A 27,208-nucleotide genomic window follows, 5' to 3' on the forward strand; every position below is an offset into this window, starting at 1 on the left:
CCCTTTTGTTGACTATGAGTGCTACTCCATTTCTTCTAAGGGATTCTTGCCCACAATAGTAGATATGATAGTCACCTGAATTAAATTCGCCCATGCCTGTCCATTTTAGTTCGCTGATTCCCAAGATGTCGATGTTCAATCTTGCCATCTCATGTTTGACCACCTCCAGCTTACCTTGATTCATTGATCTGACATTCCAGGTTCCTAAACAATATTGTTCTTTACAGCATCGGATTTTCTTTTCACCACCAGACACATCCACAGCTGAGTGTCCTTTCGGGTTTGGCCCAGCCGCTTCACTCTTTCTGGCGCTACTTGGAAATACCCTCTGCTCTTCCCCAGTAGCATATTGGACACCTTCCGACCTGAGGGGCTCATCTTCCGGCGTCATATCTTTTAGCCTTGTGATACGTTCCATGGGGTTTTCTTGGCAAGAATACTGGAGTGGGTTGCCATTTCCTTCTCCAGTGGACCACATTTTGTCAGAACTCTCTGCCATGACCTGTCCGTCTTGGGTGGCCCTGCACGGCATAGCTTATGACTTCACTGAGTTACGCAAGCCCCTTCGCCACAACAAGGCAGTGATCCATGAATTCTTTTTACTGACTGTTAAAGAAAGCTTATTTTTTTTAAAAAAAGACAACCAGCTGTGTGCAGCACCAACCTGTCTCTTCTAGTCTCGTCCCACCTACTCCCTTCTAAGAAAAAAAAATCTTACCTTGATGGCAGTATGGAATTTGGAAAGGGAAATGGCAGTATGGAGTGTTTGCTAGAAACAGCAGAGTCCTTGCTAGTTGGAAGTAACAGCCAAAGGAATGGGATTTCTACTACAGTTCCCATGATCCTTGAGAGGAAATGATGTTCCTGAGCATGGCTACTAGCATCATTTCCAGTTATGGATTAGGCCTGCTTCTATCCTGTTTCTAGCAACTCCTCCTTGTCACCAGTTACCGCTCTCCCTTCATGGGTAATATCTTTGTTTGATTGATTTTTGATTGGAGATGGCTGGCTAGCAGCAGAGGCAAACCCTATTACAAAGTGTACTCAATTTCAAAGGGGACTGGGTCCAACTTATGATGTGCAGAAGCTTTCTAAACTTGCATAGTTCATATTCTGCATCTCCTCATCCTGAATTCACTTGAAAGTACACACAAAGATGGAACTACCTCATTGTTTGATGGATGTTGCCAGACTGTGGGGGTGCTACAGAGTTGTCTTAGATTAATCTGATTTTGATAATTCTCCCAGCAATCTTAATTCCGACCTCTGATTCATCCAACCCGGCATTTCTCATGATGTACTCTGCATATAAGTTAAATAAGCAGGGTGACAATATGCAGCCTTGTCGTACTCCTTTCCCAATTTTGAACCAATCGGTTGTTCCATGTCTGGTTCTTACTGTTGCTTCTTGACCCTCGTACAGGTTTCTCAGGAGACAGGTAAGGTGGTCTGGTACTCCCATCACTTTAAGAATTTGCCAGAGTTTGTTGTGATCCACACAATCAAAGGCTTTAGCGTAGTCAATGAAGCAGAAATAGACGTTTTTCTGGAATTCTCTTGCTTTCTCCATGATGCAGCGAATGTTGGCGATTTGATCTCTAGTTCCTCTGCCTCTTCGAAACCCAGCTTGTACTTCCGGTAGTTCTCGGTTCGCATACTGCTGAAGCCTAGCTTGTAGGATTTTGAGCATCACCTTGCTGGCATGTAAAATGAGAGCAATTGTGCGGTAGTTTGAACACTCTTTGGCATTGCCCTTCTTTGGAATGGGAATGTAAACTGAGGATCTCAAGAGCCTCTTGTTGAGGGTGAAAGAGGAGAGTGCAAAAGCGGGTTTGAAACTCAACATTAAAAAAACTAAGATCATGGCATCTGGCCCCATCACTTCCTGGCATATAGAAGGGGAAGAAATGGAAGCAGTGACAGATTTTACTTCCTTGGGCTCCAAGATCACCGCAGATGGTGACTGTAGCCATGAAATTAAAAGACGCTTGCTCCTGGGGAGGAAAGCTATGGCCAACCTAGACAGCATAGTAAGAAGCAGAGACATCACCTTGCCGACAAAGGTCCGTCTAATCAAAGCTATGGTTTTCCCAGTAGTAATGTATGGCTGTGAGAGCTGGACTATAAGTAACTGTGGTGCTGGAGAAGGCTCTTACGAGTCCCCTGGACTGCAAGGAGGTCAAATCAGTCAATCCTAAAGGAAATCAACCCTGAGTGCTCATTGGAAGGACAGATACTGAAGCTGAAGCTCAAATATTTTGGCCACCTAATGCGAAGAGAAAACTCTCTGGAAAAGACGCTGATGCTGGGAAAGACTGAAGGCAAAAGGAGAAGGGGACGGCAGAGGATGAGATGGCTAGATAGCATCACCGATGCAATGAATATGAACTTGAGCACGCTCCGGGAGAGAGCGCAGGACAGGAAGGCCTGGCATGCTATGGTCCATGGGGTCACGAAGAGTCGGACACGACTGAACGACTGAACAACAATCTGATTTTGGCACCCGGTAGTGCCAGTGCACAGGGAAATCTGACATTCTGGCACTTCAGCTGCCAATAACAACTGTTGCTATGAGCTCCCAATATATGCCGCAATGCTTCTTTGCAGTCCCTCCTTAAATACATGAAGGCTGGATGGGTTCATAAAAATGGGAATTGGAAGTTCCTAATCTCTTGTGCTCAGAGTCACGAAATAATGGTACATAGGATTGTATCCAATGTTGGTCCTACTTAAAGTAGACCCATTGAAATTAATGAGACCTAAGTTAGTCATGATTAACAAGCCCCATTCATTTCAATGGGTCGACTTAAAATAAGACTAACATGAGATACAATCCAATATTGGTATCATGGATTAGGTATGTTTTAACACCCTGGTCATAAAAACAGCAGGATAGTTAGTGTTGACTTAATACTGGTAGGTGAAGAAATGGCAAGTAGAGCATAAATTATCAAAAGCATCTCCCCTCAGAACAAAGAAAAAAGGTACCACTCATTCATCCATAAATGCAAAAAGCCTACTGAAATATGTGAAATCCTTTGGAAGTTGCTGCACTGCAGTCTGATTGCAGCCACAAATTAAAAGTTTAAAATATTATAATGAGATGAGGAGATATTTCCTTGGAAACATGACGGCCGATCTCCATTTTACCCTCATAAATTAAACCAGACAATTTGACAAAAGGCATAATTGGACCACAGCAATTAAGATTAGGAAAATCTTTCACAGAAATGCTTAACTGAATACATGACATTCTTTGGATATCAGAATCCTTTGGCAAAACAGATAGCAGTTTGTTTTAATAGACTGGCGGAGATTCACCCAGTGACTTCTGCCTCTACAAAAGTCAGTGTTCAAAATAAAGAGGAACAGTGCAGTCAGAATTTTAGTGGTAATATATAAGACTTGTTCTGCTGAAATCATTTTAGAACAAACAAATGACATGTTTCCACTTTTCTTGTATGGGATGCATCAGTGCACTTGCTTCACATCAATGGCATGAAGGCATTAGGTAAATTCTAATGGACTTCTGATAACCCATTCACATAGTTGACTAAGCTTTTTGTGTGCAGCTTTTGTGTGCACTGACAAGTATTAGTTGCTCACAATGAATATGCTATTATAGAGAGAGCCAACATGGTGAAAGCTTCAAACTGCTTGGCTATTGTATGATAATAATGCTCCCTGCATGAAAAATATGGTTACATTCTCCAACTTATTCATCACTATTCAAGGAATATGATTACAGTTTCTTTAACCACTATAAACCATTCTATAGCAGTAAACACAGATGGTGTATGTAGAAGTATACTGTAGAAAGCACAGCTAAATTCTGAGAAAAGAGCTGGCATTTCTGGGAGAAAGGGAACACAAAACAGGCTATCTCATTAAGTTATGCCCCATTAATATAAAAATATGCTGTGTCATTATATCACTAGATTTAACTCAGTATAAATAACAGAACACTTTCTTCCAAAAATTAATAGAGTTTGTACTCACCAGGTGTGAAATTGTATTGTGCAGAAAATCCCAAAGATTCAAGTTCACCATCAGCAAAAAATTTAATCCACAGAAATCTGCCACTGGATTTTATTTTAGGTGGGTTTTGTTGTCCACAGAAACGTCCAATTATTGGGGAGAAGCCAAATGGTCCATCCCGCACTTCAATATGATCAAATTTACACTCCCAAGAAGGCTCTATGGAATATTTTTCATCAAAGTGTAACTCAATACATTGTCTTGGGGCAGCTGAAGATTAAAACAAAACCATTAGATAGTTGTACAGTCTGAAATATATTTGCTTTCAAATATTGTCCGTTTTCCAGACAACATTTTGTTGCATTTTTTTTTTTTTAGGCAAAGCTTCTTAGTCCCTGTTCAGAATCTACTGTGATTGGAGTAAGCAAAACACATTTCACATTATTAATTCGCAGTTGTGTTAGTTTTCCTATGATACAGTATTTCTTTTTTAACTATTAGATTCTCTGTTTAAGGGCAAGTTATTGAACTTGATAACACACAGAGTCTCTTCTAACACTATGACCAGGATGTGAAGAACCTTACTTTTTGCACCAAAAATTTCTACCCATGTGTCTGTCCTTGCTTGATTTCTTCTTCTAACTGCAGTGCCTCAGGCCACCTCCACAGGCTTCCCTGCACACACCCTCCTAAATAATATAAGAACTAGAATTTCACTCCATACGGGTAAAGACATATCTAATAGAGAAAGAAAGTTCAGTCATAGGGGGACCCCAACTTTTTTCCAGCTTTGGAACTCAAATTACAGGAGGTGCATAGACTAATAAACTGAATGGTGGCTCAGCTATCAAGTCTTGCTCCTACCCAGGTGCTGCAGGCCTTTAAAAAATAAGTATAAGTAGCAGCATAAGGCCATGTGTATGTTTGATTTGTTATCTGATTAAACAAAAGGGGGGAGGATTAGGAAGACAGTTTCTTGGTGTATAGGTTGTACATCATAGGTTGTATAGCCCATCAGCATCATACATGTCTGCTGCAAACTTGCAGAACTAATCCCCCACCCCACCATTTCCAAGTTTGACCATGGAAAGCAAAAGGTACATTTGAACTGACTCCAACGTTAGTTTAAAGTAAACTATGGATATATCTGTCATATATCTCATTCTTCCCTCAAGCATAGAGCCCACAGGTGGACGACATTCTGTATCACTTCAAAACTCAGAAAATGAAGAATGCAGCAAATTAAGAAACTGATGCAATAATGAATTAGACACATTGCCTGGGATCAAACCTTGCCTTCCACAGATGGAAGGGTTCTTCAGTCCACAGAAGGTTTTTGATCCAGTGGAACATTCCACTAGTGGAACAGTGGAGGAGGCAATTTTTGCTGCTGTTTTGCCCTTCCCGTTATGTCTCCCCCAAAATCTGTTCTGGAGGATTGGGAGATCCTTTGGAAAAGTGTGGAGGCTGTGCTGGGGACTGCAGGGAGAGGGGTGAATCAGTGAATATCACATCCTCCTGCCAGCTGGAGCATCCTAAGTAGAATTCCTGTCCAGAAGTGTTCCTGTCAGATACAGCCCATAAAGTAAAAATTGCACTTTAATTCCTCAGGTTGTTCAGACCTCAGCTTTTTCTAACTTTGACTGCTACATTAACAGATTTTTGAAAAAGAAAATAAATATGAATGAATTACATATTTTAACTAATCATGTTCTACTCATGTAGTCCTCATGTTCTACTGTTCACCCTATGAGCATGTTTAAGCTATGAATCCATTCACCTCATAGCCCATCTTTTGGATTAACAAAACAGACTGAGCTATAGCAAAGCACTGTGTGATGGCTCAAAGGATTATTTAAGAGCTTTCTATGTCCTTTGCCAGGGAATGGGGTCACATGACAAATTAAATGCAAGCAACAGAATTAAATTCCCAGTTTTAGAAAATTTTATTTCATCACCCAGATCTATAATAAAAGGTCTCTTGCCAAAAGGATGTCTAGTCTAACAAAAGTGATGAGAGCTAAATATTATTCTTTTTTTCAAAAGGGTTTTGGAAACAAAATATGTGGCTCAAATATGTGTGAAGTGCAAAAATCAGCAGCTTTGATTATATGAGAATTATTTGAAATCTATTGGGTAACGTGGCTGAAATTAGAACAGAAAATTTAGGCAGCACTCCAATACCTACTTACCTGGGAGAAAGCTCTATTGAACTCAGTGGAACTTACTCCTGAGTAAATATGTACAGGATTGCACTGCTAGATTTTTCTTCTTCCACAGTTTGATATAAATCACTCTTTCTTTCTAGCACTACTGTTTGCTGTATACATCTTGGAACCTCATTTGAAGCTTGGATTCAATTTCAAACTTCTGATATGCATGTAGCCTGATCCACAACACACAATTTCTTTCTGCTTTGTGTGTTTGTTTTACCTCAGGGTCAGAAGTATGTTGATTTGAGGTCATGGAGGAAAAATTGTAATATAGCATGGATCTTACACAAAAATTATGTGAGTTTGCATATGCCAAACTGTGGTCCCTTGTTTTAAGATACAAAATCCATGTGTGGTATTCTACTCCAGAGGCAAAACAACAGAATTAGCTCCTGTTGCAGTCAATGAGGCTAATTCATCTTAAATTCTAGTATTTCAGCCTCACTGAGTTGCAGAACAGGTGAAAAAAAGTCAACTAAAAATGAACATGCATTACATACAAAATCCCAGTCCTTCGTAATGTGGTTAAATACTGTCCATAAATTATAGAATCATAGAATAGTAAGGTTGGAAGGGGCCTACAAGACCATCGAGTCCAACCCCCTGCTCAATGCAGGAATCCAAGTCAGAGCATCCCTGACAGATGGCTGTCCAGCCTCGTCTGGAATGCCTCCAGTGTGGGAGAACCCACCACCTCCCTAGGGAATTGGTTCCATTGTCGCATTGCTCTAACAATCAGGAAGTTATTCCTGATCTTCAGCCAGGATCTGGCTTCCTGTAACTTGATACAAAGCATTTCATTTTCAGTTTAAAGCAAGCATGAAGGAGTATATGACACCATGCTAATGGAAGTGCACAGTAAATGGCAACTTGTTGAAAAGAGGCCCAAAACATTAGTTTAAAGTTTAGCTTATTTAATAAAATAAGTATCACAAAAAGTATTACTGTGTATACCCTTTAACTGTGAAGGCTATGGGATGTATCCAGTGTTAAGTCCTATTTAGAGTAGACCCATTGAAATGAATTGGATTTTAGTTATTCATGACTAACTTAAGTCCCATTCATTTCAATGGATCTACTCTAAGTAGGACTAAAACTTTTTAAAAGAAATGACAACAAATGAAATGTGTCTCCATTATGGTTACTTTTGTAGTGGCCTAAACACATTCCTAGTGGTCTTAACATGTACTGTATCTGCCTACTTCTACTCTGGCATTGGGAGCTGGTCCCAATCCCTGTGCTGAAGAAGTCTTCACCACCACTATCAGACATCTCAGTGGCTTTTGCAAGCCAGAGGAGACATAGAAGACAGGCCAACTGCTGACTTCTTGTGGACCATCCAAAGGCCTTTCACTGGGCTTTTACAGGACCTCCCACAAGCTGTGTACCCTTGATGTGAAAATAGTTGCCAGTGGTTAGTTATTTAACTATCCAGTTTAATATTTCGGTATTGATTTCAGTGCTGGGTATTTTGTTGAATAAAACAGGTATTTTGAGCTGGTGGGCTTTGGGTATACTTTTTTCTGTGATCCCACAGCCTGACCTACTGGGCTTCTCCTGGCCCACCAAACCTTGTCATGCTTTGTCACCTGACCCTCCACATCCCACCAAATTTCACCCCCTGACCCATCAAAACCCAGGCTTCACTCCCTAGTCTAGTTGAGACATGTCTGCACCCAGAGACCAGGTATTTTAAAGATCGCCAGTTGGGCTGGCAACTGTTTACATTCCCTGTACAGTTGGGCAGTAACTGAAAGCTAGACCAAGCACTTTTCTCTTTTTCTTTTAGCAGCAACTGAAGGTCCAGCTTTTACTGGCTTGTATCTTATAGGATACTGCAATTCTGCAAGTGAAGTCTCTGCTTGTAATGCTACTCCTATAGTCCAGGCTAGTATCAAATTGCACATGTACTAATTACTGCAGACGTTCCATAATTATGAATGGTGACTGTAGCCTATTTATATATGTCATATTTGATTGTGCCACACTGTGATTTCCATCATACTTTTGGGGGAAGTAAAGGCAGAAGTTAAGATCTGCAGATTGTGTGGCCCCAGAATAGTCGTATTATTGACAGTCTATGCACACATGTAATTGTTTGATGGGGCCTAGGAAGACTTATTATGTTCTATGGAGGGTGTGTGTGTATGTGTGAGACAAAAGGAAATGCCAAGGATGCATGAAAATGTTGCTACAAAATTCAGAGGCAGTAGAGTGCAGCTGCCCTGTGATGAGCTTTTACTACTTGAACTCCTAGCAATCTTTTTAATTTAGGTTCTAATTACCTTTCTTCAAAGACTCCTAATAACATGGAAAAGACTGCTTAATGCTTGCATGTCTTGTCATCTTTTTCATCTAATTATCTTATACAAGTGCTGTCTTGAGGTTTTACATCTGCTTAAAAAGGCTCTGGGTTCTAAGAAGTAGCAGGAGGAACAGTTGCAGTGAAATAGCCCCATACAATTAAGGCTTTAATTCTTATCAGCCTGTAATTTCATGTAGCTGACAGCTGAAGCTAAGCAAAAAATCTGTTTCAGTTTAACAGAATGTCTGGAAATAAGAGATTAATCTAAACATCTTTCCTTCATAAGTGTGAGCTAGTACCATACTAATGGACTGGAATAATCCTTGATATCTCCAGTTGCCTCAGGAATTGAATAGGGAAAGCGAGGGTCATCTTTCTTTCAAAAGGAGATTCTGTGCTGGCTTTGAAGAATACATTATGAATACAAGGAATATGAATGGAATTCATGGGTATTACTACTCAAGCAGATAATTATACAGATGTGCTTTGGAACAGCAAAATACCATTGTACTTCAACACAGATATTGTTGCAAATGAAGAAGAAAAATGTCACTAGCTTTACAAAAATGAAGATGGTTTTCAAGAGAACTGCTGGTGCTAATTTTTCCAGAGTTTACAATACATCAAGCCCATATATATTATAGGAAAGTGCAGAATTTATGTACAGGGAATGTAAAGCATTTACTGTTTATGTTAACAAATAGGGATTTCACTAGGAAAAAATTACCAAGCATACACATAATATATTGAATGGTATGACCTCATATTTCTGGCACATCTTTACATTTTTAAAATATAACTATTTGTCATATGACTGGAAGCAGATTATACAGGCACACTTGTCACAAAGGCCCAAATTGGTTACTGCTCCCTGTTGGTGCATTTGGTGGCAAATCTGTGTTTGCTGCCAAGTATTGTATGAAATTACCCCAAGCCTAACCATATTCTGAACCATTTGTTCATTTAGGGCTGGTTCACATGACACAACAGCCTATCATGTTATTGAACCCCCAATGAGCAACAGAGTTTTCCAGCCATGATTTTGAATATACAACTCCTAATCGGGGGCTGCTGTGATGTCCAAACCTGGCCATTGGGGGTTATGCAAGGGTTAAACAACCCTCGTTTAGTCCTTGCATAAACCCCTATGTGGTTCACATGACACAACAACCCCAATCAGGTGTTGCATTTTCAAATTGCATCCAGCACATGCCACAGCTCACCATGGCATCTCCAAGCACAACAACAAAATGGTTTTTGATTTTTCTCAACTGCCCAGAGAGCTTCAGCTATGGGGCAGTATAGAATATAATAAATGAAATGAAACAACAAAACCCAGTCCCTTGTCTAATAATGGCAGAGCTCAAGGCACTGCTTCTGATATGACTTTTCCAAAATAGATTGGAAATTCTAAATTCCAATTTATCCTGATCACCTGATATAAGTTCAGAGGTTGATATTAAAAGAGTGCGATTCCACAGACTCTATAGATACATAGTGTTTCCTCTTCACTTTCTTCCCACTTCAAGTCCTGACAAATAAGCCTAGGAACTTCTTGGACCAGTAAGGAAGATAAGGAGAGAATGCCAGTGATGGTAGCACCATCCTCCCCGAATGTAACTTAGAAATGAAACATCTGCCTAGTAACAACACAGTGCAACCCAATCTAAAAGTAATTGCTGGTAACATTGTTCCATGGTCATGGAATACTACAGAAAACAGATGTAGAAAACAGTCCTTCCAAACCAGCATCTTGGCTCCAAGAAGAGCTATCCAATTGTTTAAGGTGAGTTATAACAATTCAGGAAATGATATTGCTAGCTGTTCATTCAGTCTACAGAATGTTAAGTTTTATGGAGACCCAAGACCATGGGCATCAGGAATGCTTTATGTTCTCAGGCTTCAGTCTGGTAGTGGTTCACATTTCTATCTTCCAAGACTTTTCTTAGCACCATTAGTCATAATGTGTATAATAGGTGTAACCAGTCATTTCCATATTGATCCCAGAGGATAAGAGATTTTTTAAGAAGATACTTCGGGCTGTGCGGGGGACACTTCAATTGGCAAAACAAGCATTTAGATTCAAGTTCTAAAAGTTCTTTCTCTGCCATCATTGAGAAGTTGGTCCAATGAAAGATTAAGGCAATAAACGAGAAAGGAGAGATTACTAAGCGCAGTAGTATTGTGCCATGTTTCCCTGAATGGCAGTGAAGCTATGACAACAGCTACTCTCAGTTTGCAATCTCTCTATTCTGGCCTTACTTTTTCTTAGCCAATAGAGCAGGGGTTGAGGACGGGCAAATCGAAAGTTGGCTTACCCATAGCATTGCATATCTCTGTGTAAATGAAGTGTTCTGAAGTGGCAGCTTCCTGTGCTCTCTTTTTCTCTACCTTAAGGCAGAGAAAGAGAGCTGCACTGAGACAAGGCCTGCAGCTGCTGCAATGTTCTTACTTGGCTCTTGAAATGCAGCACTGTGCTATGGCAGTGCTGAGAGGTGAAGGAGAGAGAAAAGGTCCAGGAAGATGACAACTGCCCCCCTCATCTTTGTAACTCTTTACTAGTCATTTTTTAATTATTATTTCAGAGCAAGAATGTTTCATTATGACATGACATTTTACCAAATTATCAAAAGACTTTGAAATTAATAAATGTCAGAATCATTGCCAACGGTAGATGTTATACACTGACAATGAAGAGAAGGGCTAATTTAAAAACAGAGGATGTATTTGGTAATCACCTTCTATAATGTAGACACACTCTCTGTCAGGAGGATATTTGTTGGGATAATTGGGAGAAGTGAAGATCCCTCCTTCTGGGTATTTTGTCCACGTTCCACACTGCACTGTCTTTTGTCCTTCTGAAGTGGTTTGCTTTTCTGAAATAAGGATGACATAAGGGATGACACAGATGGGGCACACACATTAGTGCTTCAGTTTATTTACTTGGGGTCATATGATCACCTGCTTCTTCAGCAGGTGGCAGTTAAGAACATAAGAAGAGCCCTGCTGGATCAGACCAAAGGTCCATCTAGTCCAGAATTCTGTTCACACAGTGGCCAACCAGCTGCCCACAGGAAACCCACAAACAGGACATGAGTGCAACAGCACCCTCCCACCCATATTCCCCAGCAACTGGTGTACATTGGCATTCTGCCTCTGGTATTGCAGATAACATATAGCCATTAGGACCAGTAGCCATTGGTAGCCTTCTCCTCCAGGAAGCTACCTTTCGAAGCCATCCAAATTGGTGGCCATCACTATATCTTGTGGCAGCAAATTCCATAGTTTAACTATGTACTGTGTGAAGAAGTACTTCATTTTATCTGTCCTGAATCTCCCACCAATCAGCTTCATGAGATAACCCAGGTTCTAGTGTTATGAGAATGTTCTCTCTTCATGGCAGATAGACCAGGTGATTGTGGTTTGAAATCCAGACCACACATATATGGGGTGTCCCTTCACCAGTGTTACACAGCTTGTGTGGGAGAGGGACTACTACAGAACCAAAGCCTGTGAGACTTACTGACTTCCAAGCTTTATATCTATTTATTAGGGATATCTTATTTCTCCCTCACTTTTTTCCTCCAGGGCAGGGGTAGGGAACATGTGCCCCTCCAGATGTTGTTGGACTCCCATCAGCTCCAGCCAGCATGGCCAATAATCATGGATGATAGGAGTTGTTGTCCAAAAACATCTGGACTGCAACGGGGTCTCCATCCCTGCTCTAGGGCCACAGGGACTCCCACATCTACAAATATATATAAAAAATACCCCACAGCATATTGGTGTGTGTGTGTGCGTGTGCGTGTGCGCACACATGTGTGCGTGCACAGTTGTAGTGATGCAGGAATTCACCTCAGTTTATTTTAGAAAGGGATCACCAGTTGCAAGTATTTTTAGAGAACTCAGAAAAATGTAAGATCTCGTGTTATGTCCATCTCCCCCCCCCCCCCGAGGAGAATTATAAATCAGGGGTGGATGGAAGCTCAATTAGAATCTAGTGGTGGATAGATCTCAGGGTGATCTGCAGTGGAGCAGCAAAGGTTTGCAACTCCTGGAGGTTTAACAATAATGACAACACAAAGCTTTTTTATCCTCCTAAATTAGGCAAGAAAACTGGATGGGGAACAGGAGTAGATCTGTGTATGAAAGGATTGTGTGTGCACTCTAGTTCTGGTCCTGAAAACCAGTTTGGGGGAAAATCTATGACCACCTTCTTGAGCCACTATTTTTCTCTTTGCTCTGGTTGGTGGACTTCAGGGAGCTAGAGAAAACCAAATTGGATCCTGCGAGCTTAAAGCCTGCCCAGCTCTGTTCTAAATTGCCATGACAATGTTGGTTGCACTATATTACACTGGTTAAGATTGGACTAGAAAAGATTGTTATTATTTATTATATTGGACACAAATAGGTGGGGTGTTGTTGTTTTAAACACTCTTTGTGCATGTGGAGAAATTCAGTTTGTATTCTGAGCTGGAGAAGAACTCTTAGGGACATAATGTTCACCTCGTATATGAGGTGAGCATCATGAGCTGCATGGATTATATTTTCGAGCTAGGAAAGATGAATTCCAAAAACATCGCTTGTTCCACCTTGTAGCTGGGGATTGGACTAGATTACCTTCTGTCTCTTCTAGCTCTTTGATTCACTGATTCTGTAAACGTAATCACCAGAGGCTGACTTTGCTGAAGTGTTATATGGCTATTGGCCAGCGTTCTGCTGAAATGGTGTTCTTATTTCTTCCGTGTGTCTTTACCTCTCCTGACTTCCTGATCAACATGCATTCAGGGATCTCATTAACTAATTTTTGGTGTATGCACTTAAGTTGTTTGTTTGTTTTAAATGCCATATTTTATAGCCTGATATGAATTCTTAAATATGTTTAGCTCCCAAGAATGCACTACATAGTTTAATTAAGAAATATAAACCCATTTTAATCCTTAAATACTTTTAAAATAATCCAGATAATGGGAATATTCTCCATAAAAAGACATACCTGCTCCTTTTTTTGTTGCCCCAGCCCAATGTAGGATGATAAAACTTGCTACAACTGAAAAAAAAGTATATTAGTTGCAATAATGGGTTAATAACAACAATCAAAACAGCTGTAGCATTCGACCACCAAAGGAGGAAAATACTAAACAAAGAAGGAACAACATGCATGTTTTGTGGTTGCACTTGACTATATGATCTCCTAGTGAAGGTGATTTTCTTGCTATGTATAGATTTCAGATAAAAGTGTTGTAGACCTGAACCAAATGGCTACATGTTCATAGTGAAAGTCATGTGCTGACAAGGACACATGTAGGCTGCAATACTATATCAACTTACCTTGGAGTAGGCCCCATTGAACTCAATAGAGTTATTTCTGAGTAGACATGCATAAGATTGAACTGGGTGCTGCTTTATATAGACTTCTTGGCTATGAACTGCTTAACACAGTAGTGTGCATGCCAATGTGCATGCTAATCAGCACTATTGCTATTATTTAGAGCTGACATTCAGTTTGACAGAAGGACATTATTATTATGTCTGTTGACTGATTTATCAGTTTGATCCAGTTAAGCCAAACCCAGTTGTTACCACCTTCATGGTTCAAAACCTTTAGGCCCCTGCAGACTCCAGTATATTCTCTGATGGCATCTGTCTTTCAGTATGGCTTTAACACTACTATTCTGTCAGTGTGATCTATCTTCATCTGTGTGTGTAACACAGGGTGATCTTCAAGAAGTATGTTGTGTTGCCATGTGGTTCTTCATAAGTGCTGTTGGGACAATCCTGCTAACTTAACTTGTACATGAACTACCAAGTCAGAGATTATTTGCAGAGAGTGCTAATACGATAACTGAACAGTGCCAGTAATATTTATTCCTACAATTGAAACATCAGTGATGACGTTGTTTCATATCAACTGAATACCACTAAATGTTTCTTCAATTTAACTTTGTTTACTTGTTTAATATGAGGCTAGATGCATGAGTAAGACCAAGCTGTTTTGCAGCCTAGTCCTCTAAGCACTCTTCCAGCAGAAACTCAATTTAGCAAGGTTTGAGCTGGCAGAGCACTTTGAGGCTGGAAGCTGACTCAGCAAAGAAAATACTTTGAGATAATGAGGAACTAATAAGAAGTGAGAGTGTAACCACCGTTTCTGCAAACTGCAGTGTCTGTTGGTCTTACATCCATATTGTCATTGGTACTTAAGAATACATTTACTGCATATCATTTACACGAGAACTTTGCAAATGATAACTTGCCATTTTGTTTCCTATATAAATCTTGTCTCACTCTTTTTGTTCTCAAAGATGGATTGATGCAATAGCTGGGATTTGGTAAGGCTTTAGTGATTTTACAGCTTGAAACATGTGCAAGATGAAGTTACCTATTTACTAATGTGTTTTTATATGGAAAGAAATACAAGAATAAATTCTGAGCTTACTGAAGGCATGCATTACGGCATGCATTTTGATCATATGAAGCACAATAATATAAAGGTGCAGTCTTTGTGAATCAGTGGCAGCTGCAATGTGAGAGCTTTAAAATTAGTCATTCATATGGTGCATTTAGCACATACAGTTTCCTGCAAACCTTATCACAATCAAGAGTGGTAATAACCCTGTGAAGCAGTTAATTATTTTTCTTGTTTACATTTGGGGAACAGAGGCTGACAGATGATGATTTCTTCAAGGTTATCCAATGAGTGAATTTAACAAACCCCCTATCTACCAGGCCACATTGATTCTACTACATCCAAATCTAGTAGACTTTGGGGTAAAATGAGAATAAAACAACTGACGGGTAATACACTCAGGCCACTTTAGCCTGATAATTCATTCCTCCTTTGTTGGTAACCAGGAATCATTCCTAGATATGCTTCAGGTAGAATCAAGATTGTACCTTTAGACAACCTAAGTGAAACATAATAATATGTCTAACACACACACGGATTTCTAGAGTTTCTTGACCCTGAGGTGTGTTGAGCCCTCAAGGGGGATATTTCACTCCTTTTCTTCCACTTCTACAGCTATGCCAGTCAACTCATAAGTGTGGGCATACACACACACATACAAACAATGCTACTAGAGCCCCAAACCTATCCCTTATGCACCACATATCTTGGGGTCAGAGCACACTTTACATGTATCATATGGTTGCTGCTACAAAACATGGCTTGGATCTGAAGATAGTTTAAAGAAGTGAAGGAAATGTTCCCATCTCCCCCCCCCCTGCCACCATCTGAGACCTCCATGGAAGGAAATGTTCCCATCTCCCCCTTGCCACCATCTGAGACCTCCAAAAAGCCTCTCTGGAGCTTCAGGAGGGCCTCTGAATAAGAGGGAGGAGGATGGGATGGGAAACTTTCTTTTTCTGAGCTTCCTTGGGTTAACTTTTTTTAGGATCCAAGCCTAGTTTGGGGAGATTTCACCTTCCCCAGGAACACCCTGGAATTCATCCCACATTGTTCAGGAGGGATTTTCAGTGGTCCCAGTGGGCTGCTGGGGAGAGGGAGAGAATAGAATAGGAAACTTCTCTTCCATGAAATTCCTTAAGTTAGCTAATCTTAGGATCCAAGCTATATTCCCATGGCAAGTTCTCCACTCATTTCCCTAATATTTACAAATACCTATCACAGGGAGCAGTGCTATCACCGTGAGCGTGCCTGCCTCCACTAGCAGCTATCAGGAATGTGGAGAGCTGTTACATGATGGCACCATATCATATAATAAGTATTTCTTAATGGTACGGCTTGTCACTGAGATGCCATTTTGAAGTCACCCAGTGGCAAATGTCATGTGTGCTTTGGACCTTAGTGGACCTGGAATCCAAGTCCTGCTCAAGCACCTGCACCTCACATCTATCCCACATCCACTGAACCACTTGCGCAAGGCCTCACAGTGCCACTAAAACGTACCATAGGAATTCCTAACCTTCCTTCATTTCCAGGTCTTGCAAAGCAGTTCTGCTATCAGTTCAATATGTAGCCTTACCGCATTTTACTTCAGGGATGGACAGCATGTGGCCTGCAAGCCACATGCACTCCCAGTTGTTTCTGTGGGCCCCACTGTGTTCGCTACCAGTGAACTTGCTAAAATTGCATAGGCAAACCACTGTGCGAAGAAAAAATGGGGGGCAGCAGTGGCAGCAAAAATTGCTGCAATTTTGCAGAGAAACACATGGAATGTGTGCCTTGGAATGTGTGCACATGGAATGTGTGCCTTGTTTCCAAGCAGAATTGCACTACCAGAAGCCTCCTGGAGGTACATTTCTGGGGCAAATTTGGTGGGGTGAGGTGTGGCCTCCACTAGTGGGTTTGGGGTGGCAATGTGGCCCCACGATCCCAGGAAGTTGCCCAACCCTGTTTCACACCATAAAGTCCCTATTTATAAGTAGTAATGTGTATAATGAATCAGTATATCGCCTTGCTACAGGGAGTGGTATAGCTGAGATCCTTCCCCACCCACCTATACACACACAAATGCACAGTGTTTGGATGAATTGGGAGCGCTCAGTCTACAGAAAGAAACCTCACACAGGAGCTGAAATGGTCTAGTCTCAAGACAACATATGGAGAAGCCACACTGGGGAACCAGTTAGTGTACTACTGGCTAAGGTGTTGGATTACAACAGGGAGACCTGAGTTCAAAGCCCTCTCACTCATAAAGCTCACTTGGTGACCTTAGCCCTGAGTTCTTTGGAGGAAGGGGCAGAATAACAGTAATATAATAAATAATATGAACAACTTGTCAATCACATACCTCAAGCCCAACCAACCTCAGACTATCCCTTGAGACTTCAGCCTGAATGGCTATGGAGCTGAAAAGGATGTCACGGACACTATCTAATAAGTGCCCATGACATGATTCCAAATTGAAGTGGCCTTGCTTGCTGGGGGAAAAGACTGCATTTTTCCTCAGACGCATTATTTTAAAGTTTATTTTATATTTTAGTGTTTTGAAAAGCAGAATATGAATAAAAGTGTTGTATTATAAACTATTTAACTGGAAAAGCCATCGGTCAGCATTCCAGGGCTGCCAGTCTTATCCGGGACTCTGTATGTATCAAGAAATCAAGAAAATCTTGCTTTTGGCAGGATTTTCGAACACCCATCTTTTCATCTTGGATTCTCAAAAACACTTTTTAGAAATCCCATATTAATTGATTCATTACATTTTGAAACAGAGGGACCAGGATTTATAAAATGCATGTGACCTGCTGGAGGCCATGGGCGGTGGGGGGTGGAAGATGAGGAACATAATCCTGAAGCATTTTTGTTGTCTTGCTTTCTTGTTCTTGTTCCAATAGTTACAAATATTTATTTCAGTAACCCTGACACATAACTCCAAAGTGGCAAGTGGTGCTCAGCATGGGTTGTTTATGCTAAAGTTACTGAATACATTTTACAATTACACACACACACACACACACACACACACACACAATACAAATGAAGGAAGCTACAGATATTAATCTCTGTGTCCAAAATATTTCGATTACCCTAAAGCAGTCTTCCCCAACCTGGTGCCCTCCATGTGAAAGTTACACAAGGAATCCAGGCCTAATGGCAGGTAGACAGAAGCAAGTCCCATGTTAATTTGAATGGAACTTGCTTCCACAAAAGAGACCGATAATTCGGTTTAACTATATGACATGCACTTGGTAGTAAAAACTGGTTAGTAGAATTTGCTTCCAGGTCAACAGTGCATACAGTCACAACCACACAGTGCTATCCTAAACAGGTTTACTCAGAAGTAAGCAAGCCCCAGTGAGTTAAATAGCATTTAATTCCAAGTAAATGTTCATAGAATTGCAGCCTCAGTAAATTATGGAAGTCAGCTTCTGAAAACTATAGAGCTGAAGTGGTATCACTCAGTTATTTCAATCTACATCTGAAAAATGGGCATAAAAGTGATAGCTACTGTGATTACATGCAAGATAAAGGGTACAGCCACATCCGGTTAAATCTAATGGTAGAAGTTTCTCTGATTCTAATCAATGGAGCTGGATATTTTAAATCCATCTGCACATTAAAAAGCTCTGTAGAAATTATGCATCCCTATTACCTACTAGCACTGGGATGCTGACTATTTGATTCAGGTTATACTTAACCTTTTAGATGAATTCTGTTCATGTGATTAGAAAATACTAATGCAAAATCTGTCTTCCTTTCATCTGATTACTTTCTATAGCCTCCATCAAAGAAAGTTGTAGAGAAAAGGGGGAAAGGGACAGCCTGCTGCTATCCTGACACAAGAGTCCCATTCACTGAGTGTTAAATGAGGTAAACCAACAAGAGTAGTACTATGGAATCATCTTTTTCTCCATTTTTCCTTCCTGTCCCCAGTATACAGGAAACTTATGTTATTGCTATTGTTTTACAGTCTTCAGTTCAAATGCCTCCCTGTTCAATATATTGATTCAACTAGTCAATGTAAGACAAGAATAAGGCAAATAGAAGACAAATTAAAGCTGCTAGGCCATCACTGAAGCTCCAGAATATTTGGTATGATCAGGAAAGGAAACAGATATCAGCAATTTTGCACAGTTTTTGAGGTCATGCTCACACGGGCTTAAATTCACTTACATCCAAGTACTTGGTCTCAATTGTGTGTCCTCTCTGATTGCACATTATTTCTCTTGTAACTATTATGAACTTGGACATACATGTGCAGTTAACTGAAACACTCCTCTTCCTTCCATTACTTGGTTTGAAACAGACAGCTGGCTTGTAACTTTTGCTTAACACAAAGCATACAGAGTAATAAAGGATTATCTTCAAGAACTTTGTTTTAAAAATCCAAATATTGAAAAAATGCCTGAGGAAGGCCATTCTGCCGAAGTTGGGAATACCAACCACCAACAACTTAAATCCAAATCACTGGGTTGCATTTCATGATGATAATGATAACAATGACTGTAGAAATTCAGCCGCACTGGCACTAATCCTGAGTAATAACAGCAATCAATGAGTTTAAACTCTGGATTAATGCAGATGTCATAGAAAGCACCAAGGTTGGATGTGTGTCATTTGGTTGGGTTAAAATCCCACTGTCAAACCTAACTCTGGAGGATAGATTTATTCTGTGCAAAGAAATGGAACTAAAAAGTTCTGAAGTACAGAGTATAGAGGCAAAGTTACAGTGATATATTTACACAGAACTAAGTTCCCCTGATTTCAACGACACATATTTCCATTGAGGACTACAACCAGAATGGTAGGCTCTAATCTCTGCTCCTACACAAGTACGTGGTTCCGTCCAATTGATTCTAATGCTGCTGACCGTGACCTAAAACCTCTATAGCTCAACTACAGGGTTTTAAAAAAGAAAAAAGTAAAGAGAGTGTTGCAGGTCACTCCTCCCCGCCGCCCCCGCTTTCTTTTACGCATGACTTTGAAAGCTACTCGCTCTAGAATTGGAACTTCCCGAATTCCACCCTAGTCAAAACAAAGCCCAGAGTTCAATCCACTCTTGAAGGCTAAAATGTCCACAGCAGTTAGGCTCCTGACTCCTTGGCAATGGAGGAGAGAGGGGTGGGGGGAGATTTACACCTACGCCATTGAGCTTTCCGCATCTGATTCCTCTACTAGTCTGTAACAATCCTCTGCCAAAGGAGAAGAGGAGGTGGTGGCGAAGGAAAAGTGGCGGCACGGGGCATGGTTCGAGCCGAGAGCAGGCGAGATATACTCACTGTGAAACAAGCTGCGCCCATGGATCATGTCTGTTCCTTACACAAGGGGCTTCGATCTCCACTAATTCCATTTAGAGACGGGAGGGCTTCCAGCGGTGGGAAGAGGATGGAGAGCAGGGCAGCCTAGAGCCCACGCGTGCTGCACACTGGACCCGGGTGGATCAGCGCCCCCCTCCACTCCCTTTCTTCTCCCCTCTCACCGTCGTCTGGCGATTATCAGCCCCCCATCTCCATCGCCCGGCTCCTGAGTGACCAGCATCGGATCCTAGCAGCAGCAGCAGCAGCCACAGGGACTCTGCATAACCGGCAGAAAAGGGCAAGGGGGGGAAGAAAAGAGCGAGAGCCCTCGACGCACTAGCTCCACTCCAAGAGATCGCAGTCCGCCGCCGCCGCCGCCAACAGCAACTCCTCACCAGGCTCCAGAGAGAGGGGAGGAGGGCTTGTCTCCTCCTCGCCAGTCTCCCCTCTAATCGCCAGTTTCGTACAACACCAACAGCAGACCCAAGTATTTCCTGGAGATCGTCGCGGGCAACCTTTCCCGGCCCCTGGGGCTCTTTTGAGGCATCGAAGGGAGGATTAGCGGGCCCCTCATCAGTTCCCTGGGCTGGCTTCTCGGACGGGGGAGGCGGGGTGGGACGGGGGACACCCAGAAAAGGGAAGAGGGAGTTGCGGAGTTGGGAAGGGGCTCGGAGGGGGGGGGGGACGGACGAGGCGAGGTCTGCGAGGAGGAAAGATTCACCCGGTAGGGGATTTAGTCATCTTCGGGTGCCGGGCGATCCTTATTCGAGGCGAACTCCTTGAAAGGCGGCCAGGTCCATGTTGCTCTCCGTAAGGCAGCGCATCAAGCCGGGGCAGAGGACTGGAAGCGCATCGCCGCCACAGGCTCAGATCTTCGGGGGGCGGGCAGGCGGGAGAGAAAACAAGGAGGGAGAAAAAAATATCTTCAGCAGCCCGGAATAAGCAGCAGCGTTTAGCCTGCAAATTTCTTGCTCGGCTAAAAAAAAGGGGAGGCTGGAGGGTCGTGGATTATTATTTTTTTAAATAGAAGGGGGGATGTCCTTCCTTGTCGCCCTTCAACGTGTGCCTCAAAGAAATAGGGGGGGTTCTTCAGCACTCTGCCCCCCAACACTCACACCTTCTTCTCCTTTGCCAAATTGTTCCTTTTAGGCGAGCAATCTTCGCTCTGCGAGCTGCAGTCCCTCCATTTCCAAGAGCCTAGGAAGCGGATAGGGGGCGTGTGTGGGTCGGGGGTGGTGTGTGTGTGTGTGTGTGTGTGTGTGGTGGTGGGGAGAGTGGAAGCTGCAATAAAAGTTTAGCTGTTAATCCTGGGGCCGCCGAGAGAAGCCCTGCCTCTCCCCATCCATCCAGAGACAGGCGGGGAATGGTCTCTCGCCCTCCCACCTCTCTTCCTGCCCCTCAGGAGGACCCTATCCCAAAGACAGAGCTCTGGAGAAAGGAAAAGATCGATGGTGAGAGAGAGGAGACCGGGGGGGGGGGGCGTATATCTAGATCAAATGTGTGGCGGGGGAGTGGAAAGAGGCAGATGGATTCCCCCAGCCGGTCCCCACTCTGCTCCTGGCTCCGCAAGCAGCTCCCCCCGCAGCTGCCAAGGGCAAAGTCCGCAGTAGCAGCTTCTTTCACGCGCAGGGATTTCCCAGCCTGCAGCCTCCGCAGCGTCCTCTCTCCGGCTCTCTCTCCCGCTGGAAAAGGCATCCACGCAGGAAGAAGAGGAGCCGGGGGGGGGGGGCAGAGAAGGAGGGGAAAGTGCGTGGGGAGGGGGAGGAGAAAGATGCGCTCGGAAAGACTCGTTTGATAGAGAAGAGACAGAATGGGGGGATCGGAGCACCCTCCCCGGCTGCTCCTGCTTCTCCTTCTCCTCCCAGCACCTGCTGCTTCCAGAGCTGATGCAGAGAGGGAAAGAGTGATCGACGGGTGCCCAAAAGAGGGTCCTGACTGAGCACCAGATCCAGTAGCAAGCGCAGCGGAGGCTGGCGGCTCCGATTTCGGTGGAGCTGTAAACTCAGGACTCCAAAGGAGCTATCCATGGTGCTGAATCCACAGAGTTCGGCACTTTGGATCGCTCCTTAGGGTTCTGGCTGAAACCCAGCATGGATTATAGCCCCAGCGAAATCGGAGCCGCCAGCCTCCGCTGAGCAAACCCGATCTTTTTTCCAGACTGCAAAATGAAATCGGGGGGGGGGGGCGCGTTGGACCAAATCAGCAACACAGAACCAATTAGCCTTTTCAAACCCCCCCCCCCCCGCCGCTTCTCCTGCAAAGAAGTAAACAGGGCTTTCTGTCTTGCAACCCTAAGCTATTTATATTCGGAAGTAGTACCCCTCACGCATTTCAGTGGTTTGCTTACTCCCGAGTAAGCGCGCATGGGGTTACAGCCCAAATCGGGCTGCTTCGGAAGCGGACTTGGGATGCAGGGCTCCCAAGGCCAGATGATTGCTTTTGTTTTCAAAGGCGCAAAGAGGACTACATCTTATGTCTGGTCCCAAACGGGGGCTCCGAATTGTCCTGATGCTTCCTAAATCGTGGGTTTCTTACAAGCGACTTTTCCAAAGAAAGGAGTTAGGTGTCTGTGCGGAACAGGAAGACACTTAGGCAGAATACTACGAAAGCTACTTCCACAAGCCAATGGACCCAGATGTGCGTAGTGTCCCCAGAGAGCAGAAAGAGCGGGCGTTGCACTGAGTACAATTAATAGATGATCGGCTGCATGCCTGCATCATAGAGCGACCTCACCTTTGGTCCAGGTTTCTTGCTCCATTGATAAATGTCGGCATGACACATCTCAGGCATTGTGCGCGTGTGTGTTTTAGTCAGGCATAGCCCGATCCACAACCCAGTTAACAATCCTTGGATTTAAGCCGATGTAGTCCCATTCGCTTTAATACCCCGATCCTAAACACGTTTCTTTGGAAGTTTCTACTATGCATGTTAGGATTGCAGCCGTGTGCAGACCAAATCCTATGCATGTTTACTCGGGAATGCGTCCCACTGGGCTCAATGGGGCTTACTTCCAAGTGACATTAACAGCCTACATCGGATTTCACTTCAGCTGGGTCGTGGACAGCTGTATACACAGCGGACAGCTGAAAATTGGCCAGAAGTGCTCACGCCAGACTAGATTTTAAGAAATGTCCTTTTTTCCATCCACGGTTCCAAGTGCCAGGGAGAATCACCCAATGACAGGGCGCCACACGTTCACCAGCCATAGATATTTATCCGCGCTGTCAGCAGTAAAGTTCCAGGTAAGACTGTGAAGTCATCTTGGCAGATGGGATCCTTTTTCCTTCCATTTTGCCGGAGTTAAGGTCTCAAGGCTCTGACTGCAGCAAAACTCTCCTTTCGCAAGACATCCCCCCTCCCCCACCTTTTTGGAGCGTCTTCACTTTGCCATCTGTGGCTTGCTTTATTAACCTTGATGCTATCAATTAAATTAAGTCAGCAGTTTTCTTCCTAATTTTTCCCCACCCCCTGTCCCTACTCAACTAGGGTACATGTGAGTGACAGCTGCCTCACCCCCATAAAGATGGACTTTCTTCATACAGTTGTGCAGCTTCCAGCTTCTCTCTGCTCCCCCTCCCTGCATACACAAGCAACAGGGATAAAGCGAATGAGCCAAAAGGCCCAACTTAGAGCAGATGATGTGGAGATCAGGGAGGAAAAGGGAGAGACCGACTGAAAACATCTCCTGGAGGGCAATGCAGGCAACTGTATGGCCAAGTTTCAAGTTATGGTTTGCTTACAAAAGATTACAGTTGGGGAAAAAAAAGTAGAAGGAAAACAGCTGAATAGGCTGTTCTAAGAGGAAATGTGCTGTGTCGCCTTTTCTAACAGCAAGAATATAGTCTCGTCTTTTTGCCAGATGGATGCTATATGTTAAAGAAGGGAGGAATGTATGGAGTAGATATGCACTGTAGCAGAATTCAGAATGCCGAGTTTGTCTGGGTAGCCTGGCTGGGCTGGGCATGGTGTGCCATCTGGTGAGGCAAAATAGTAAAAGAAGGCTGGAGTGTGGTCTTGCTTTTATAGTGTTGGGCTTGGAAGGCATCCTTGTTCAGCTGCTTGATGGCCTAGGGCGAGTCACCCTTCCTCAGTTTCCCAACTGTAAAATGGCCATGATGAAGGTGGGTTCACCTACATAATTCCACACATTACGACAATCGGTCCTTACTTATTCAGTGAGAAATACATCCAACTTGCTGAAAGACCTGCCAACATTTAAAACCACACACACACTGGGCACAACCCAATCAAATTTAAAAACACGTTACTTCCCTGTTCCCTCCCATGAATTTTGATGGGATTTTAAAAGTACTTAACTATGGCTGGATTATGCCCATTATGTTTACCTTCATATGCAGGTGCCAGTATGCCATAAACTGGTTGACTCATCCCATGAAGCCAAGAAGCTCTCTCACACATTTAGTTAGAGGATGACTTTAATATACAAGAATGGGAGTAGGATAATCAACTTTCACATTGGCATTTCAGTCAGGATGACCTGTAATGGCATCTTTCTATCAGTAAATAAAGGTTTTGGTTAATTCAAGGAAGAGCCATATGAATGCTCTGCATCCTGTTCTTATTATTTATATTATAAGTAATATAAAGCAAGTGGTGGTGGGGGACACATGACAACTGTGATATTAGTCACTGTAAGAAAGAAAGAAGGAAAGAAAGAAAGAAAGAAAGAAAGAAAGCAGTTTTCTGAGGGAGAATTTTTTATGTGCTTAGAGGAAGTCTGCCTAATTGCAGAGATGAATAGACATGGAATCTATATAAGACACATGGAATCTACGCATTAAATAACCTTATCCAGCAAGCAAAAAAAGCTAAATGTTGGATCTCGCTGGATTAAAGAAGAAAACCCCCGTAACTTGGTCAAAAGGAATGTCAGATTTAATATACAAAGTAGTATATATCACCCTTCACTAGCAAATTACCACATTGGCAGAAACATAATATGTGAACCTGCTTATGATAATTCATCTTCCTTAGAGACTATGATGGCAAACACAATAAAGACTGTAAAATGCTTAGCAACTTACAAGGGCTTTAAAAATGATAGGAAGCAACAGGTCTACACTCCCATGATGGAAGCCTTTGTGGAGAGAGAGAGAGAGGGAGGGAGGGAGGGAGGGAGGGATGTGCATGTGCCAGGAAGATGGTAGAAATGGACAAGGGGAAGAGAGTAGTGTGAGTGTAGAACGTGTAGTTTAACAATGACATTTTCTCACAGAAATTAAACAGCAATGATTCACAACAAAACAACATAGTTACATTATCTTCTTATGAAATGTCTAGGGCAGGGAAAAAAACCCACTTAATAAAATTATCGAATACAAAAATAAACAATTCAATGATGAATTCAGTTTTGCTCATGCTCAGAGAGAGAGAGAGAGAGAGAGAGAGAATGCTGTCTACCAAGTATATCTGTATGTGATTTCTAGCCCTTTAGCTAAAATGTCCTTAACAAAGTCACTGTCATTGAATTTTACTGAGGTGCCAAAGAAAAAGAGTGAAAAGTCACTGTACAGCATATGCTACTGTCAGGGTGGAAACTGAGCCCATAGAGCCCCAGAGCAGTTCTGATTCTGAGGAAGAACAGCAATCCATGGGAGAGGAGCTTGCTCATCTCTCACAAGCACAGCAGCTGGCAGAGATTCCTCCTGCCAGCATTCCTGGGATAGATAGTGACCCTGGCAGTGAGAGAGCGCTGGAGAGGGGCTTGCTGGATGCTCAGTGCAGGCACAGGGAGCGGTGCCAGATGGAGGGTGTGGAAAGGAGGCGCTCTGCTCATTTGGTGCGCAAACAACGGTCGCATCCCGAGGACCCAAGGGAAAGAGGGGGGATCTCTCCATAGCCCATAAGTTCAGAGTCTTCCCACAGTTCTCCTTCAAACAGGGACCAACTGCCTTACCTAGAGCTTAGGCTACTCCTCTATCTCCCCAGAGCAGTTCCTTACTTAGTCGTGAGTGATTAGTATCTGTAAGAGTCATAAAGGAATAAAGCCTTGGAAAGAATCCTCGTCGTCTGTGTCGTGAGTTGGCTATTGGAGGGGACTACAAGAGGCAGCTAGGGCGCTCCTGACAGCTACCATGCCAACATGCTCCTTTTCAAGAGCCAATGTAATTTTCTTAGGGGTGTATGAAACTCCGCTTACCTGGTTCCACCGGGTTGTGCAGGTGGGGGGAGGCGCTCCGTCCCTTCCCCCAGAATCCTCGCCGGGGGGGAGGTGCTCCGTGCTTCCCCCCAGAATCCTGGCTGGCTGGCTCCGCTCAGTGGCCAAGCTGCAGAGCCGCCGGCCAGCTCCAGCCACCCACAGCCGGACATCCGGCTGCTGGGCAGCCCTGCAGGGATGCAAATGGCAGCTGTCGTAGCCACCATCATTTGCATCCCTGTAGTGAGCCGTGATAGGCTATGTAAATATTTACATAGCCTATCACAGCAGGGGGAAAACCCCAGATTGGGTTTTTTTTTCCCCTTGCCGTGATAGGCTACGTAAATATTTACGTAGCCTATCATGGCAGGGGGGGGGGAAAACCCAGCGTACGCAAATGGCGGCGGCTACCGCCATTTGCGTACGCTGGGGTTCCCCCCCCCCGCCGTGATAGGCTATGTAAATACTTACATAGCCTATCACGGCCTCCGCAGGGATGCAAATGGCATCCCTGCATTAGCCATGATAGGCTATGTAAGTATTTATGTAGCCTATCACGGCTGAAGAAGGAGGAAGTGAATGGCGGCAGCAGGACGGCCGCCATTCGCATAGTAGCGCGGATGGGAGTAGGTAAGTTTCACGTGCCTTTTTTGGGGTGGGGACAGCGGGCACTTCATCCCGCACACCTTTCGTGGGTTGGGGGGGCAGGGGCTTCATTCCGCAACAGTTTTCGGGGGGCCGAATGCACTGGCATTCGGCCTCACCAAGATCTGTCACGGAATTCTCTGACATCCCTAAATTTTCTTCACATAGGAAATGGTTTGACCTTCTGTGATTAAATGATAAAATTAT

General features: G+C 43.3%; 1 protein-coding gene across 1 annotated transcript in view; it reads right to left on the reverse strand.

The window, feature by feature from the left end:
• Positions 1-20,209, reverse strand: part of NETO1 (neuropilin and tolloid like 1) — a 145,383-nt gene extending 125,174 nt beyond the window's left edge. Inside the window, 4 exon segments of the mRNA XM_084848111.1 lie at positions 4,000-4,248; positions 11,235-11,372; positions 13,493-13,546; positions 20,182-20,209. Of these exon segments, the coding sequence (XP_084704237.1) occupies positions 4,000-4,248; positions 11,235-11,372; positions 13,493-13,546; positions 20,182-20,209 (469 nt within the window).
• Between the last annotated feature and the right edge of the window lie 6,999 nt (positions 20,210-27,208).

Source organism: Heloderma suspectum, chromosome 4 (genome assembly GCF_057233095.1).
Source record: "Heloderma suspectum isolate Gila_16-S chromosome 4, 16-S_ref, whole genome shotgun sequence".
Taxonomy (NCBI): Eukaryota; Metazoa; Chordata; class Lepidosauria; order Squamata; family Helodermatidae; genus Heloderma; species Heloderma suspectum.